Source organism: Miscanthus floridulus, chromosome 13 (genome assembly GCF_019320115.1).
Source record: "Miscanthus floridulus cultivar M001 chromosome 13, ASM1932011v1, whole genome shotgun sequence".
Taxonomy (NCBI): Eukaryota; Viridiplantae; Streptophyta; class Magnoliopsida; order Poales; family Poaceae; genus Miscanthus; species Miscanthus floridulus.
The window spans coordinates 10,244,206-10,261,214 of NC_089592.1; the positions used below are offsets into that span (position 1 = coordinate 10,244,206).

The 17,009-nt window shown below is 40.0% G+C and overlaps 1 protein-coding gene and 2 long non-coding RNA genes across 4 annotated transcripts; 1 reads left to right on the forward strand and 2 right to left on the reverse strand.

Annotated features, from left to right (window-relative positions):
* The first annotated feature begins 1,595 nt into the window (after positions 1 to 1,595).
* On the forward strand, positions 1,596 to 5,442 carry LOC136500720 (uncharacterized). The gene is made up of 2 exons (XR_010770095.1): positions 1,596 to 2,218; positions 5,243 to 5,442. It is a non-coding gene; the product is annotated as an uncharacterized lncRNA (long non-coding RNA).
* Positions 3,663 to 7,432, reverse strand: LOC136500718 (disease resistance protein RPM1-like). The gene is made up of 4 exons (XM_066496134.1): positions 7,413 to 7,432; positions 7,238 to 7,323; positions 7,021 to 7,136; positions 3,663 to 6,605 (listed from the first exon to the last, which is right to left on the reverse strand). Exon 4 carries the CDS (start codon positions 6,263 to 6,265, stop codon positions 3,854 to 3,856), a length of 2,412 nt encoding a protein of 803 aa, XP_066352231.1. The 5' UTR covers positions 6,266 to 6,605; positions 7,021 to 7,136; positions 7,238 to 7,323; positions 7,413 to 7,432; the 3' UTR covers positions 3,663 to 3,853.
* Positions 7,433 to 10,239: 2,807 nt separating this feature from the next.
* Positions 10,240 to 13,321, reverse strand: LOC136500719 (uncharacterized). 2 transcript variants are annotated; one of them, XR_010770094.1, is made up of 5 exons: positions 13,093 to 13,321; positions 12,158 to 12,302; positions 12,027 to 12,078; positions 10,553 to 10,688; positions 10,240 to 10,344 (listed from the first exon to the last, which is right to left on the reverse strand). It is a non-coding gene; the product is annotated as an uncharacterized lncRNA (long non-coding RNA). The 2 variants fall into 2 exon arrangements; XR_010770093.1 differs by having other exon boundaries at positions 10,553 to 12,302.
* Between the last annotated feature and the right edge of the window lie 3,688 nt (positions 13,322 to 17,009).

Genomic DNA, 17,009 nt, shown 5'->3' on the forward strand with positions numbered 1-17,009 from the left:
CAGGATGAAAAGTTCATATGTTCTAATTTTTGAAGCTATAGATCTTGTAACGATGCAAGTGAAAAGTGAGGCACATGTAGGTCTGGTCAAATGTGCAAACTGTAAATTGAGTAAAAAATGACTACACCTTGCAAGTGGGACGCAGAAAGGTACACATGAGGGCATATGCCCCTAGGGCCTTGGGGCAAAAACAACATTACCCTTGCAAGGCTGTTACATGTGTATGTCATGGGCAATTGAAGGCAAATCTTGCCTTGGTTAGCTGATTGGATTAGTTTGGAAGGTCGAGGGAATAAAGAGATGAATTATAGAGGTGATAGCCAGAGAGACTATTTGCATGTAACCCGTACAAGGATTAGAGGCAAGCAAGATTTATAAGGAAAAGCCTTCTCTAAATGTTTTGTCGTAGATCATGAGCATCCAAACTAACCCTTCAAGCAAAACCAGCCAAGCACCGACCTCCCGTGCCATGTACGTACGTGTATATATACTCCTACTTCATCTCTCCATGCACAGACCAATATAATCACCCTCTTGTAAGAGAAAAACACTATACCATAGTTGATAAGTCGTGTTGTGGCTGTTTTATTGTGAGAGAAAAACACTGTATTATGACTGATAAGTCATGCTTCTAAGTTCAAGCGAACGGTTCTCCCAGAATATAAGTCTCTCCTACTTTCAGAAAGCGATCGAGTTGCATGTTGAGTCAAATGAGAACCTTTAGATTCTGGTGTAATCGCAGGGAAACTAGGCTTATCACACTCATTTTCCTCACTACAGGATGACAGGAAATAACTGAAACCGGCCGGGCGGCTGGCCTGGCGTGTACGTAGCTTGGAAGTTCGCAACTTGCAAGTCGGTCGGCCGGCTGGAGGGGCCCACCATTTCTTCCCCTTGCATTGTGAACGAGCGAGCTCCCAACTTGCAGCAAAAGGAGGGGAATCGTTGATGATGTTTATATTGTATTGCTTAAAGGCTAAGAGACTAAAGTGAGGAATATATATACGTATCCGATTCTCTTGGTTCTTCAAAAAGGATATTGACATGGAAATTGCTGACGCCCGTAAGTTCCATGTGATAGGATTTTATCGAACGGTACCGAATGGCCCAGCAGAAACACGGCACACTCTTACTGTATTGCTGTAGTCCTTCCTCGTCTGCCTCATCCCGTCATGCACGGTACCCGCCCTCATTCGTCTCGCCTCGCCCCGCACCCACCGCTCCTTCCCCTGACCCCCTCCTCTCTCTCTCTGCGCAGGTAAGACCCAGGAGCTGGGATGAGCGAGGACGAGCACGCTCCGTCCGTAGGACATCAGGCGCGCCGCACACCCCATCCGCCGGCCCTCGGCTCGCTGCGCCCCTTCCCCTGACGCCCGGGTCGTGCCCCATCACTCTCTAAACGTACTTCCAAAACACGAAACACTTACAACATGAAAAACTTGAATGCAACATATGTCTGAAACAGATGAATCATTTGGAACATACACTTGCAATATGTGTGTGAAACATATGAAACATCTAGATAAAACACTTGCAACTTGCAACATGAAAACACTTATTGCAACATAAGACCGAAACAGCTGAAATATTTGGAACATACTTTTACAACATATGTATGAAATATATGATGCATCTAAGCATACTTACAACATACATCTCAAAAACACAGATAAAATATTTTTTAAGAAACAGCAAATAAAACATTTGAAACGAACGATTACAAGTATACAACATCACAAAGAAGGGACCCTGCGGGGCCCGTTAACCCGTCCGAATGGGCGGTCCGGGAGCCTAGAGAAGAACTCGAACTACTGGATACGCGAACCTGAACTCAACCGAACGCGCACCTTACCGGCGGTGGCGGAGGCGGCTGCGGCCGCGGCCGCGGCCGTTGTCCGATTATCTATCCAATCCCACCGATTACTAGCGATCTCGAGTTCCTCATTCAATTCTGTAACAGCGTCTTGCAGCAATGCAGCCCCAGCGGAGACGCCGGCGGCGGAATTGCTACAGCAGTTGTTCAAGCCCCCGGCTGAGTCGGCGCCCGCGGCGGATCGATTCGAGTCCACGGCGTGGTCCGTGTTGGTTGTCGACTTGTAGGCACCTTCGGATCCATCGGCAGCGAGCTTTGCGGCTCCATGTCCTGGAATCGTCTCGCCACTTGTGGAGCTGGATGCCCTCCTGACGGAGGCCAATGGCCTGGTCACGCCTGCTAAAGGTATGGATTCCAATTCCATTATTTTTACATGCGTTGTTAGCGCCCTAAATAAGTTGTGTTCTCGACGTCGTCAGATCAGGTTGTCCTGGAATACTGGAAAATATTATGAAATGCTCAGTACATACATACTCTGAAATGTTATTGCCAAATGCTTCGTATACAGACTGAAACATTCTCAGTTCGAAATGGTTCCGAATAATTACCGAAACAACATTATTACAGATAAATACATAACATTGTATTGCAACAACGTTGAGTTCTGCTATTTCATCTTATTAACCGGGCCTGATGTTGCTTGGCGCCTGCTGTTCCTCTTTCTTGGTGCCAGTGCCTGTGCTGCTTTCTGCTCAAAGTTTGGATCCTAGGTACCTGGATGACATGCCATGCCCTAACAACGTCAATGCAACAGCTTCTAGTTCTAGTGCTGCATTTCCTCTCCACAGTAATGCCCAAGCTCAATACACCCATCATGAACCGTTCGCCAATGCACCCACCCTACTTCCTGCCAATTGGCGGCGGCCATAAGGTAACCGTAGACCCACCGACAAATCATATATCATCCATGTTACCAATTGTCAATGCTTTGATATGGTGCTGATTTATCATTTTTGCCTAGTGATTAGTGACCAATTTGCTTATACTTTATCAATCATGTTTCCAATCAGCAATGCCAAAAACCATTTTTTTAGTGAATGGTAGTGAATATTCTACTCCTTCTGAGTCGATCTGCAATTATGTGTTAATAATACTGAATTAGAATGATAGTTTGACTTGGATATTGTACTTCAGATGACTATGCATACAAAGCCTTTTTTTTTTCTTTATTACATTGTCTTGCACCTACGGGCATGACTTTTTCATGTCAAGTATTATGCACGTTAGCCACAGGTTGTGATTCCTATTTATGAGGGTTAATTACTCCCATATCACATTTTCAAGGTTTCCAAGATGGCTGGGTTTCACTACGAGACTTTTTAGGAAACGTTTAATAAGATGCAGCCTTCAATCTAGGTGAATGATACCATCCTCCTAAGGGCGAGTACCCTGTAGGCATACAATCATCAAGACGTCAACCAAAGGCAGGCTGAGCATCATTCTTAAAACCTAGAACCCCCCTCTAGTGTATTGTAAGCTGCTATCAAATTAGACAAACTCAAGTAATTAGTTAACACCAGATCCATAGTCTTGTGGTTGCACAGTATATCCTAAGTGGCCACTCCACGAACCGGTCATTACGGCAGGCAGATATAAGCATCTCTAACGAAGACCTAGATGCTAACAAAGCCACATTTTAGTTACCACAGTTGCATACACCATTAGTTACAAATCTGCACATATATCATCCATGTCGCCAAACAAAAAGACTTAAAAGTTATCGATGTTTGTAGTTTTTAAGGTTTGTCCAAATCTTATCGGAAACATATTTTTGTGACTGGAGGGAGTATTTAGTGAGGGGAATCTTCATTAATTGCAACGAGACTTTACACTTGTAGCTCTACACAAGAAAACATCCAAATTAAAAAAAAAACAAGTAAGTGGTGTTAAAAGCCATCTAACGCCAAATAATAAAGCTTACAAACCTTAGAAAAGACATGAAGAAAGTTTAATCTGTAGGTTGAGAAGCTTTCACTTGCCTTATGCCGTTGTCCCGTATGTGTATGGTTGAATGCTGCTTGCAAAATCAGGATGCATATCAACAAAAGTTACTGTATTTAGGGACTCGAGATATCTGACGCCAACTGGAACCTCTCGTAGTTCCGGGAGGCAATGCATTGTTAGACGTTCAAGGCTGGCCAAACCTCCCTTCTGTATGCCTATTTGATTGAGATGGGGCAAATTCTTCAAGTAAAGTTCCTTTAAATTCAGGAACCAGTCTGCTTGGAAGTATAATTCTTGGCCGGTGTATGCCCGTACAAGAGATAACTTAGTCAAGTTTGACAATTTAGAGAGGTGTGGTACTGAACTTTCTGAAAGCTGACTGTAATGTAGCATTAGCCTAAGAAGCCCATTTCCGTGATTTAAGAAAAAGGGCGATGTCAAAGTTCCTTCTGAAAGTCGTCCAACCAATATAAGGTTTTGAAGGGGATTTGGAAATGTCAAATCATCCAGCTGTAGCAGTTCATCTTCGTTGCATGCTTCTATCATTAATGATGACAGCTGGCGCATCTTTGACAAAGAGCCACACAATTGTGCACAGTAATTACTCCTTACATCACAAATTGCAAGGCTTCTCAGCTGGGATAAATTTCCAAGTTTTGCAACAAATACTTCACTTGCTTTAATGGCCCACAGAGTTTGCAGTTCGATCAAACTCCACAAGCCCTTAAATGGTTCGATAGCTTCCCAAAGTTTGAAACTGTTGAAAGTTACATCATGCAACCGTGAAACCAGAAGATGTCGCAATTTCTTCAGTTTTGAAAACCCTTCTGGGAACTTCACTAACTGCGCATTCTCAATACTCAATGTTTGTAAGTTTTGAAGCTTTGTAATAGATTTAGGGAGTTCTTTCACTTTGGTGTCATCGAGGCACAAAAGCCTAAGGTTGAATAGCTCCCCAATTGAACTAGGAATGGTCTCAATAGGCAAGCCTGATAAGTCTAATACTGTGAGGTACTTCGGTTTGGAGGAAATAGAAGAATACCACAAAGATGATGCCCTGCTGGTGTCAAAGGTTATGAAGGTGCGAAGCCTGGATGCATCAATGTTTGATGGAATGCCCTTGCTGCATTGGAGCACAGCCACTCGTCGAGAATCTGATCCCACTAGCATTGCTTCATTATTTCCATCATAAGTTGTACTGAAACCCTCTCTTTTAGATTGGAAAATGGCTAGTTCAGGCACAAGATCATGCATACGAATACATTTAATCCTACCAAAGCTGTTTCTCTGCGCAACGTGAAGCATGCTCCGTCGTACAAGTTCTCTAAGATAACTTTCAGCAATGTCTTCTAAGCTGCATGTCCCTTTTTGTTCAATAAATCCTTCAGCTATCCACAATCTAATCAATCTCTTTCTGTGTATCAGATAATCTTCTGGAAACATAGCACAATACAGGAAGCAGTTCTTCAAATAGTCTGGTAGGTATTTATAGCTTAGATTTATGATTTTCTCCACGTGATTAAGGTTCTCATTGCTGTGTAGCTCCCAAATAAGCTGATCATAAAATAGCTTCCACTCATCAACATTCTTCGGTCTTAGCGACAATATGCTTCCTATTGCCACAAGGGCTAATGGCAAACCATCACATTTCTCCACAATGTTTTTACCACACTGAAGTAACTCTGGAGGGCAGATATAATTTTCAACTTTCGGAAATGCCTTCCTACAAAATACATGCCAGGAATCATGGTCACCAAGAGGTTCTACTTTAATCTTACAACTATCCTCAGCTATTGAAGCTACCTCCTCAATTCTTGTTGTGATTATTACTCTACTTCCAAGGCCATTATCTACAAGAACCTCTTTAATTCTGAAAAGAACATCAGCCGTCCAGACATCATCCAGTATGGTCAAGTACCATTTTTTATCTAGAGTTTTTATCAATTGCACTCTTAGTTCTGCACTATCCATTGTTCCAGGATCAAATGCTTTCTTATCTTTCCCGACGAGATCTGTCAGCATTTTCTTCCATACATCTTCTAGTTTATATGACTGAGAGATAGAAACCCATGCACGGCAATCAAAGTTGGACCCTTCATTTTTGTACACATTGTTGACAAGAGTGCTTTTTCCAATGCCACCCATACCCCAGACAGCAATGATCCGAAGTGATGGATCTTCAATTGATAATGAACTAATCAAGGTTTGCTTATTTTTATCAATTCCCGCAAGCTCCTCGTCACTGATTGAGTAATCATGTCCAGGAAGATATATTTCTTTTTCAGTTTCATAGCTTCCTGCAGGTATATCAGTCCCACCATCTAAGGGTTTAGTCCAGCGGTCCCTACTTTCAGATAGTTGTTTAAGCTCTTGCTTTATTCTCTTAATTTCACTAGCAATTTCATCTAGTGAAAACAGACGTTGAGGTTTCTCGGCTATTTTCTTCATGTAATCCCACCATCATCCTATCTGATTGTGTTTACCAACTACATAAATAAAATGATCCACAGTGTCTTCCATATCATAAGCCAGTCTTCGGACTTGTCCTATCCATGTTTCTATTACTTCACCTTTCCATCCCTTACGGCCAATTTCCTTAAGAAATGCCCGAATAAGCTCAAGCTCATTACTAATCAGTTTCATGTCATCTGGGAGTGCTGCTACCAACTCAGATTTCTTAGCAAGCAAAGGTTTAGCAAAACTTAGGGTCTCTCCTGCCAGAGCTATGGCAATCTTTTTCAGGACAAGAAGAACAGCAATCTCTGCCATCTCTTCTTATGTGATCGACCTGGATATTTTAGCGGAAGTCAAAGTTCACTCTTTAGCACCAATACTATTACTTGCGCATCAAATCTACATGAATAAAACAAATCTCGTACTGAATAACAAATTGTAACTATTTTGCAAGATGTAAAGCAGAAGAGAGCCAGTCCTTTTTATTCGCAGAGAGAGAGAGAGAGAGAGAGAGAGAGAGAGAGAGAGAGAGAGAGAGTCCTTTTGAAGTCTAATCTGCTAAAACCATTTGAAATACTTTGAGGCTTGCTGGAAAAAGTCAATGTTCGGTCATACTCCGTAACTCATAGGTACCAGTTTCTTGTACATTGAATCTATGTTTTTTTAGAGCAGCAAGCCAGCAAGTAGTAACAAATTTGCAAGATGTAATGAAAGTAGAGCTAGTCCTTCGAGGTCAGATCTGCTAATACCTTAAGGCTTGGAGATCTGTGGATACTTTTGGAGTAGTTGCGGTAGTTGAATGCACGCTTGTTGGAGAAAGAAGATGAATAGGAAGAGGCAGAAGGATGAATCAGTGACACTCTCTCTGTCATTCCGATGTCAGGAGGAAGAGAAGAATCATGTAAGTTGCCAAAGATCCATGCTATTTTTCTTAAAATGGAAAAACAGTGTAGGTAAGAATAGTACCAGTTTCTTCCCTTGGAACAGAGCAGCAGATTCAGCTTTTGAGAAATTCTCTGTCTGAGCCTGAATAAGCATCACATGTTTGCTTGCTGCAAAAATGGGTAGCAAGCCATTATTTATCTGTTACGAAAACCAGAAGTGAAGTGGAAGCAGAATGGAGAGGCGATGAGAAACGAACCTTCAATGTCTAGTCAAAATGTTAGCCACCAGCAATAACAAGTAAAAGCAAGCACTGATTACTTGTCCTGATACGGAGGGGCGAGCGGGCTGCCACGTACGCGGTTCGGATAGCGCGGGCCCACGATGTGATGTTGGCGCGAGGCAGCCGGTGGGCAGGAGAAGAAAAGGCCCCCCAACGGCCCACGGACTGCCCCGCAGCCGTTCCTGCTCGCTCTCGCCAAGCACGTTGAACTCGAAATTCAAAATCGACTCTTCACTACAAAATCTTTGTGCAAATATTCGTACTACTACGTTGGTGTTTGGCTCTACACAAAGTACAAATATACGACTTAGTACTGGATTTATAATATTATACACTGGCGGACCCAGGGCCCAGCGACCCCGGGCTTAGATATTCGTTGCATCATGCTCTACTGCAAGCTTAAATAAATTATTACCTGTTCTCATCACCACCTTAAGCTTCGCCCAGGCTCCGTCTAAGCGCTGTGTGTTATTATTATATATAATAACACGTCTTTTCCAAATGACAAATTTGTTTGGAGGTTTTATACATGTATATAATATAATATAGTACTGCACTCGTCCCATCCAGAAAAAAAAAGCACGGATGCTCCAGTAAACCTATGTGTTTTATATGTAGTGTACTTATTTCAACAAAGTTAGTTGATTATCGCCCTGTTTTCGGCCATACTTTTCAGCGAACGAATATTATTTTTCTCTCATAATAAATCAGCATCAGCAGCCGTCAAATTTCAGCGAAACGAGCTGGGCTAGATCGATCCTTAATTAACCAGGACATAAGATTCACTACGAAGCTAGCTGAGATCGGAAAGATATTTCAGCACTCGGCCTACCCATCCAAATTATTTATGAGAGCTCTCGATCGCAAACGCTACGTTGGGCATTAATGATTTCGGCCAACACCTGAGACGATCTAACTTGCTACACAAGCGAAGCTAACTTGCAAATTAATTAAGAACGTATGTTTGGGAGTAGCTAACTAGCTAGCTAGACTACGATTGAAGGGTGAGAATTTTAAACCCTATTTGGTGGGGCTTCGATTGATTCTTGTTTAGTTTTTTATTATACACTATAGTAATAAGGAATTGTTTTTTTATCTCTACTCTTAAAATAAACTAGAAGCTAATGAAGCTATTTTTTTATCAGCTCTGGCTTCTCCGTGCACTGTAGTATGAGCCAGAGCTGTTTGAAGCAGTGTCAAATGAGACCTTAATAAGATGGAATTCTAGGTACGAATATGCACAAACACTTGTCTACATTCGTACGTAGAATTACATTCATTTTGGGAAATATTTATTTTAGCGAGAGGCCAGTCTCCATCTATCAACATTTGGCATAGGACTTGACTAGGATAATCAAATCAACGGAGTGCGTGCTACTTGGGATGATTGATGGACAACATCTTGATGAGTCGATTGAGATGGACGGGTGAAAGCAACATGCCACTGTCTGTTTGTGAGACGACGATGACTCAACTGTGGCCACTACTACTAACCATATGCATGATTATGTGCAAACACATCGCGCTGGAATTTAGATTCTCCATTAATTTCATACAAAATATCTTAAGATTTCTGTCTTAATCAATGTTTTTTAATTCAAATAAATTTATAGAAAAAGACCGCTATTTTTTTATAACATCAAACTAGTATCATTAGAGATGTGCTATGGAATATATTTTTATAGAAATATTGATACTCTCTTCCCTGTGTAAAGTTATAATTAAATTTAGAACATCTCAAGAATTTAATTTATCTGAGATAGAGAGGTACGTAGTAGCACTGACACTTATGTTTGTTTATATTCATATTGACAAAGATAAAGGCTATATTACTTGAGATCCCGATGGCTCCCTTAAAAGTAGTCAAAATTTTCTGAATTAATATGGATGTGGCATTATATTTAGTGTGCCAAAGGTACGACCTTCTTCTTTTAAAATCATTAGCTAGGAGTATTTCTTTTAAAATGGCTATGATGCATGCTTGCCCTTGGTTTACGTTCGAGGCTTATGTCACTAAGATGCCGATTTACATATGTCATGGCCTGCCTAATGTATGCCTCTGTGGCTGCTTGACTTTCTAGAATCCAGGTAAGCATGTATTATTAATGAACATCGAAAGCAGGTTTTTTTTCAATATAGATGTGCATGAGCATGTATTTTTTTTATTATACTAGGTAAATGCCCGTGCGTTGCAACGGAAAAAAATAGCGCCCTAATAATTTGAGAATGAATGTGTTATATTGCTACCAAAAAACGATATTGCGAGTGTGATGTCCGGAATGTCTATATTACAAAATGGCTAAATTCTCATCAGTGACTTCCAATCATCAAGGTGTGCATTTATAGTACTGTACATTTGTGCATACATACATAAAAGTTCATATCACCATCCTTGAACATGGAATCCACAAAATCGCAGAAAAAATGTGTTGCACCTTGTGTGAAGATAACATTGGTTGTGTGGCATCCTCACTAACTTGAATCCAGACTTGAGTCTTGGAGTGGTAAAAACCTTTCACGATTGGTTGCCATGTAAATAATATGAAAGTCGGATCCTTCATACTAATCCAATGAACTTGATGTTCATCGGTCCATGGCCCATGGTAAAAGACGATAAGGCTAAGAAGGGCAAACAAAGAACGATAGAGGAACAAGATAACAAGATAACTAATATTATCAACTAGATCTTTTCTCTATATAAGCTAGGAGTTCGACATTCCTTTGAAATATTTTATTTTTTATGATTTGGCAATGCGGAGATCATTAGTCTTACCAAGTAAAACAGTAAGCAACTGAATGTGTTGCTTGATTGAGCCCTGATATTCCATTTACAAGAGTCTTGGCCCCTAACCTCACATGTTGGTAATGTCATTTTCTCGAGGTGCCCACTGCTTTGGAGCTCACCAACCTAGGACAATGCAGTCCAAGACAAGAAATATATTTAAGCCCATAGTGTTGCAACATGCACACTTGGAGGGAAACCCCCATTTGCTTAGGACTACATACATACAACATTACAATAAACTTGGAAACATGTAACAACAGACTGGAGCTACATGTATCAGCAATTCATCACAAAAAATATTGTAATAGAGACAATTTGGCTTCAAGCTCACCACAGGTTTGATAGGACTGGCAGGAAGCGACATAATGCATGTTTGGATCTCCTGATCACCAGGCTTTGAGCACGATTCTAGGAACTTCTGTGTCAGATTCAAAGTGATCAAGCATTGTTTCTGTCTCATCGAGAAGCTACAAATGCGAAACGACAAAGTGAAAATAAGACGATTATGAAAACAACGAAGCTGTTACAAAAATGGTTAAATAAGTAGCACCATCTTGACAAATATTAGAAAAGTACGTGCAGGCAGCAGCTTGACAAACTTAAGAAAAATACATGCACAACTATGTGCATTCACTGCCAAAACAAGTTCATTTTAGTTACTTATCAGTCCTAGCAGTGTTGGAATTAAAGATGCAAGAAAAGTGGCTTACCCTTTAGCTGCTCTATTTGCCATCACACCGCCACAAATGAAAATTTACACAAAATTAACCCTACTCCTATGCAAGAAAACTGTGCAAGAAAATTTACATGGACAACAATGAAAATGAGATCCTGACACTTCCACAGGTCTTCAGAACATTGTGCAGTGATCGAGTTCACCAGTTGATTAGCAAGGTCTACATATTTATAGTTTCCTGAGCATTGAAAAATAAAACTAACAATATATTTCATAAAAACATGTCAAAGAATCGACCTTAACACATGAGAACCGTCCAAGCAGTAAGAATGGCTCGGAGAAACAAAAACCACCCTTCAATAACATTGCCTTGTGAACAGAAAGTCTACGGTTAAAAGTTCAAGAAAAATAATCGGCAATTATTTCTTTACAAAGAGGGTATTTAAACTGACCACGTAAAAGCCGTTTACTCTACCAAATTGTATGGCTCACATACTGAGTTGTTCATCAGTTAATCATTAGTTACCACAAAGCTACCCAATGAACGCAATGACATGCTCACATCCTAAGCTGAACCCTGATCTTATCTAGTGTTTCGTGCACCAGATGTGAAAAGCCAAGCTTGTGCTTTCTGCTATTCATCAGTGAGTCATCTAAACCAGAAGGTACTACTTCCTTTGTTTAAAAAGTGGATAACTGCTGTCACTATGCTGCATGTAATTGACAGTATCCCAAAAAAATATCACTACTAACTGCCACTGTGCCGCATGTAATTGACAGTATACCAAAAAATATCACTACTAACTGCCACTGTGCTGCATGTAATTGACAGTATAAAAAAAATATCACTACTAACTTGCTTTTTAGGTGGCCCCACATAATTTCAATAGTATTGATGATGATTTTCTACGGAGTAAGAGTATATATAGGCCACAACTCTAAATCAAGTGCCTAAACAACTTTGAAACCATTTGAATAATTTGTTCAAGTACGTACCACATAATTCACGTAATTGAATGCAAAATTAAATTGCTTATTACTCAGTTAAATGCTCCAACTCAAATGTATTGAGAAAAAAACATTTTGCTACAGTTGAAGCAACCCAAATACTGTACTGGATTAGACGTACCAATGAGCACATGATCCTTCGAAGAAGGCAAAATTCATAACTAACAGCAAACCTGCAGTTAGTGTCAATCAGCATTGTAGACAGATACCATGAAACATCAACCTTAGATGAGGTGAAGGCGACGAAGTTACCCTCAAGTGAGCATGGCGGCAGCCTCAGTAACCTTAGCACAGATGTAAGCCTATGAGCACATAAATATACAAGATCTCTAGATAAGCACCTGTAACTTTGTCGGTCTTTCAGTAAGCGTCCCAGACAATTCAAAGGATGGTTTTGCTGCAAAATAAGGAGGAGAATATTTCAATAAGCCATTGACAGGACTCGTTTACTGGTTTGGCTAACTTCAGAATAATCAAAGGAAATCACAATTACAAAAAAACAAAACAAAACAAAACAAAGGAAAGCATGAAATGCAGTTCAGCACTGACTTGCTACCACTGTTTTTTTAAATGACTCTTTGCTCCATCGGAACATGAAACACAAGCTAGGGGATTCTAGTATTCAGAAGTTCATATATGCATCTACAACAATTGCTATCCAAATCTTAAGCTTAATAGTAAGACAAATATTTAGTTTGTACCCTTACTCTGCTATGCCAAAGAAGTAGATAAATTCAGTATTGCTGTTGTAGGAACCCCAGTCGAGCAAAGTTCAGTAGAACTAACAAATAGCAAAACAGAGCAAGGAAGTGAACAGAGATAATAAGCCGCTAACGAATCATAATCAATAACTCTGTACTGACCAACATACTTTGCCTGCTTCCGTACACAAAATTTAATAGAGCAAAGCCTATGCTTCCATACACTTTGAGTTTGAAAGCATTTAGAATGATTGTCAGGATACATGCTCATCAGTATCGTTCTATAGATTCCAAAAAACCATTAAGTTGATGACGCATAGTAATATGGTTGAGCAGCTAATGGGTGATTTTTTTAATATAGATCGGGTTCCACAGACTCCAAAAATTGCAAAAATAAAAAAGATCTGAGAATACGGCAACAAGCTGCTCCTCCCCAGGGAGGAAGCCACCAAGACTCATCGAGTCCTCGTTGGTGATGGGGAGCACCTTGGAGGCGTCGCGAGGAGCTGCAGCGGCCGGGATGTACGAGCGGGTGGAGGCGACGTGGCCAGAGGAGCAGCGCCTAGAGGCGATGTGTGATCTCGAGATCTGCGAAGCTCCGGCGCTGCCATACGCTTAGATATTCGTTGCATCATGCTCTACTTCAAGCTTAAATAAATTACATGTTCTCATCACCACCTTAAGCTTCTCCCAGGCTCCGTCTAAGCGCTGTGTGTGTCCGCTACTGTTATTATTATATATAATAACACGTCTTTTCCAAATGACAAATTTGTTTGGAGGTTTTATACATGTATATAATATAATATAATATAGTACTGCACTCGTCCCATGCAGGAAAAAAAGCACGGATGCTCCAGTAAACCTATGTGTTTTATATGTAGTGTACTTATTTCAACAAAGTTAGTTGATTATCGCCCTGTTTTCAGCGATACTTTTCAGCGAACGACTAGTGTTTTTCTCTCACAATAAATCAGTGTCAGCAGTAGCCAAATTTCAGCGAAACGAGCTGGGCAGTATATCCAGATCGATCCTTAATTAACCTGGACATAAGATTCACTACGAAGCTAGCTGAGATCAGAAAGATATTTAAGCACTCGGCCTACCCATCCAAATTATTTATGAGAGCTCTCGATCGCAAACGCTACGTTGGGCATTAATGATTTCGGCCAACAGCTGAGACGATCTAACTTGCTACACAAGCCAAGCTAACTTGCAAATTAATTAAGAACGTATGTTTGGGAGTATCTAGCTAGCTATCTAGACTACGATTGAAGGGTGAGAATTTTAAACCCTATTTGGTGGGGCTTCGATTGATTCTTGTTTAGTTTTTTATTATACACTATAGTAATAAGAAATTGTTTTTTATCTCTACTCTTAAAATAAACTAGAAGCTAATGAAGCTATTTTTTTTTCATCAGCTCTGGCTTCTCTGTGCACTGAAGTATGAGCCAGAGCTGTTTGAAGCCGTGTCTAATGAGACCTTAATAAGATGGAATTCTAGGTACGAATATGCACAAATGCTTGTCTACATTCGTACGTAGAATTACATTCATTTTGGGATTTTTTTTAGCGAGAGGCCTGTCAACATCTATCAACATTTGGCGTAGGACTTGACTAGGATAATTAAATCAACGGAGTGCGTGCTACTTGGGATGATTGATGGACAACATCTTGATGAGTCGATTGAGATGGACGGGTGAAAGCAATATGCCACTGTCTGTTTGTGAGACGACGACGACTCAAGTGTGGCCACTACTACGCATGATTCTGTGCAAACACATCGCGCTGGAATTTAGATCCTCCATTAATTTCATACAAAATATCTTAAGATTTCTGTCTTAATCAATGTTTTTTAATTCAAATAAATTTATAGAAAAAGACCGCTATTTTTTATAACATCAAACTAGTATCATTAGAGATGTGCTATGGAATATATTTTTATAGAAATATTGATACTCTCTTCCCTGTGTAAAGTTATAATTAAATTTAGAACATCTCAAGAATTTAATTTATCTGAGATAGAGAGGTACGTAGTAGCACTGACACTTATGTTTGTTTATATTCATATTGACAAAGATAAAGGCTATATAACTTGAGATCCCGATGGCTCCCTTAAAAGTAGTCAAAATTTTCTGAATTAATATGGATGTGGCATTATATTTAGTGTGCCAAAGGTACGACCTTCTTCTTTTAAAATCATTAGCTAGGAGTATTTCTTTTAAAATGGCTATGATGCATGCTTGCCCTTGGTTTACGTTCGAGGCTTACGTCACTAAGATGACGATTTACATATGTCATGGCCTGCCTAATGTATGCCTCTGTGGCTGCTTGACTTTCTAGAATCCAGGTAAGCATGTATTATTAATGAACATCGAAAGCAGTTTTTTTTTTCAATATAGATGTGCATGAGCACGTATTTTTTAGCTTAGTCCCAAAGTTTTGCGGTTGACGTCCTTGGTTTCCTTCCAGCTCCATCGTCTCCTCCTTTTCTTTTCTGACTAACGAACGTTTGGTTGGGAGCATGCTTGACCTTTTTAAACCCATCTTTAGCTAGGACAATGCTATTGATATGAAAATCATTTTTATAGGCAGATGGTAACGCATTTCCACGTTCACTTACCCAACCGTATGTAAAAATATCTATCCCACAACATTCAATTCATTAAGTGAACCACCATAGAGCTGGGAGAGTAGCTTTTTTTTTAGTTTTTATTATGATTGATCGTGTGCCACAATTAGAGATGAAAACTGACGGCAAATTTAATCCACATAACCATTTTCGTTTCTATTACATATTTGATCACAAAGAACCGAACGGGAACGAGAACGAAAATGGAATACAAATAATACAAGAATATGAAAATGAACAAATACAGACGAGAACTGGAAATTTAAGGTAAGATAGATCATGACATGGCTTCGTGTTCCTATTTGACAGGTTAGGAGCTAGCCTCGTTGAAGTGCGTCACAGGTTTCTTGATGCCTCTCAGAACTTTTTTAAGTTCTTAAACTAAGACTAGCCACAGTGTGTCAATGCTCCATCAGTCAACACCGGTGCTCCATTTTCATAAAGAGCTGCAGCCCGTGGCGAGGCTAGAGCAAATTAGAGGATGGTGCACTTACCTTGTGGATGCATAGACTTGCTATAGGTTGTGCATATATGGTAAAATTTTAGAAAAAAAATCATTATTTTCACAAGTTTTGGGTGGTGCAACACCGGCTTGCTGTGTGTTGACACATTTTCGTGTCGACAATTCTCAAGAGCACGCAGCCGATGGCTACTCAAGTCCTCTAAGTCGTCTATCATAAGATTTTTGTAGACTTCGGCTAACAAATCATTTTACAATGTGACACGCCTCGATCCAGTTTGAATTTTCTAAGGAAGGACTGCATTATGACCATACACAAGTTCATAAGGTGATGTTTTAATCGATCCATAATAGGCCATCCTATATGCCCATAATGTCTCATTAAGCGTTGAATGCCACTTCCTTGACTGCTCCTCAATCTTTTTCTTGATCAGCTTAATCATAATTTGATTGGACGCCTTTGCCTGGCCATTAGCCTGAGCATAGTAAGGAAAAGAATTTAGCAGCTTAATTTCCATACTGGCAGCAAAATCTCCAAACTCTTCCGATGTGAACATTGTCCCTTGATCAGTGGTGATAGTTTGAGGAATCCCAAAACGATACACAATATGCTCCTTGACAAAATCAACCATATTCTTTGAGGTTACCATCTTCAAAGGAATTGCCTCAACCCACTTAGTGAAGTAATCCATTGCTACCAATATGAACTTATGTCTTTTACTTGAAGGCGAAAAAATCTGGCCAATTAGATCAATTCCCCAACCTCGAAACGTCCATGGTTTGATTATTGGATTCATAGACGATGCGGGTGATTTCTAAATATTACCAAAACGTTGACAATCTTGGCACCCCTTATAATATTCAAAACAGCCTTCCAGTATTGTTGGCCAGAAATATCCAGTCCTGCGAATAATCCATTTTATCTTATAAGCCGATTGATGAGCTCCACATATCTCTTCATGTACTTCATCCATCAACACCTTAGCTTCTTCTTGATTTAAGCAATACTCCATCGACTGTTTTGTAATATAGTTGATCATCTAATAAAACATACTTAGTTGATTTATACCTTAGCTTCCTAGTAACTTTCTGTGATGGATTTCTAAGGTAGTCGGCTATTTCAACTCTCCAATCATTATTCGAGGTTTCACTACTTAAGACCTCTTGAAACACTCGATAACCTAACGCACTTTGAGCTAAATGATTAGCTTCTTGATTTTGTGCTCTTGGAATATGTTGAATAGAGACATAAGGAAATTCCTTGACAACCCTTGCCACTCATCATAATATCCCCTCAGAGTATCTTCTTTGCAT

Coding starts and splice junctions, on each gene's coding strand:
- LOC136500718 (XM_066496134.1), bottom strand. CDS start 6,265: ATGAAGAAAATAGCCGAGAAACCTCAACGTCTGTTTTCACTAGATGAA.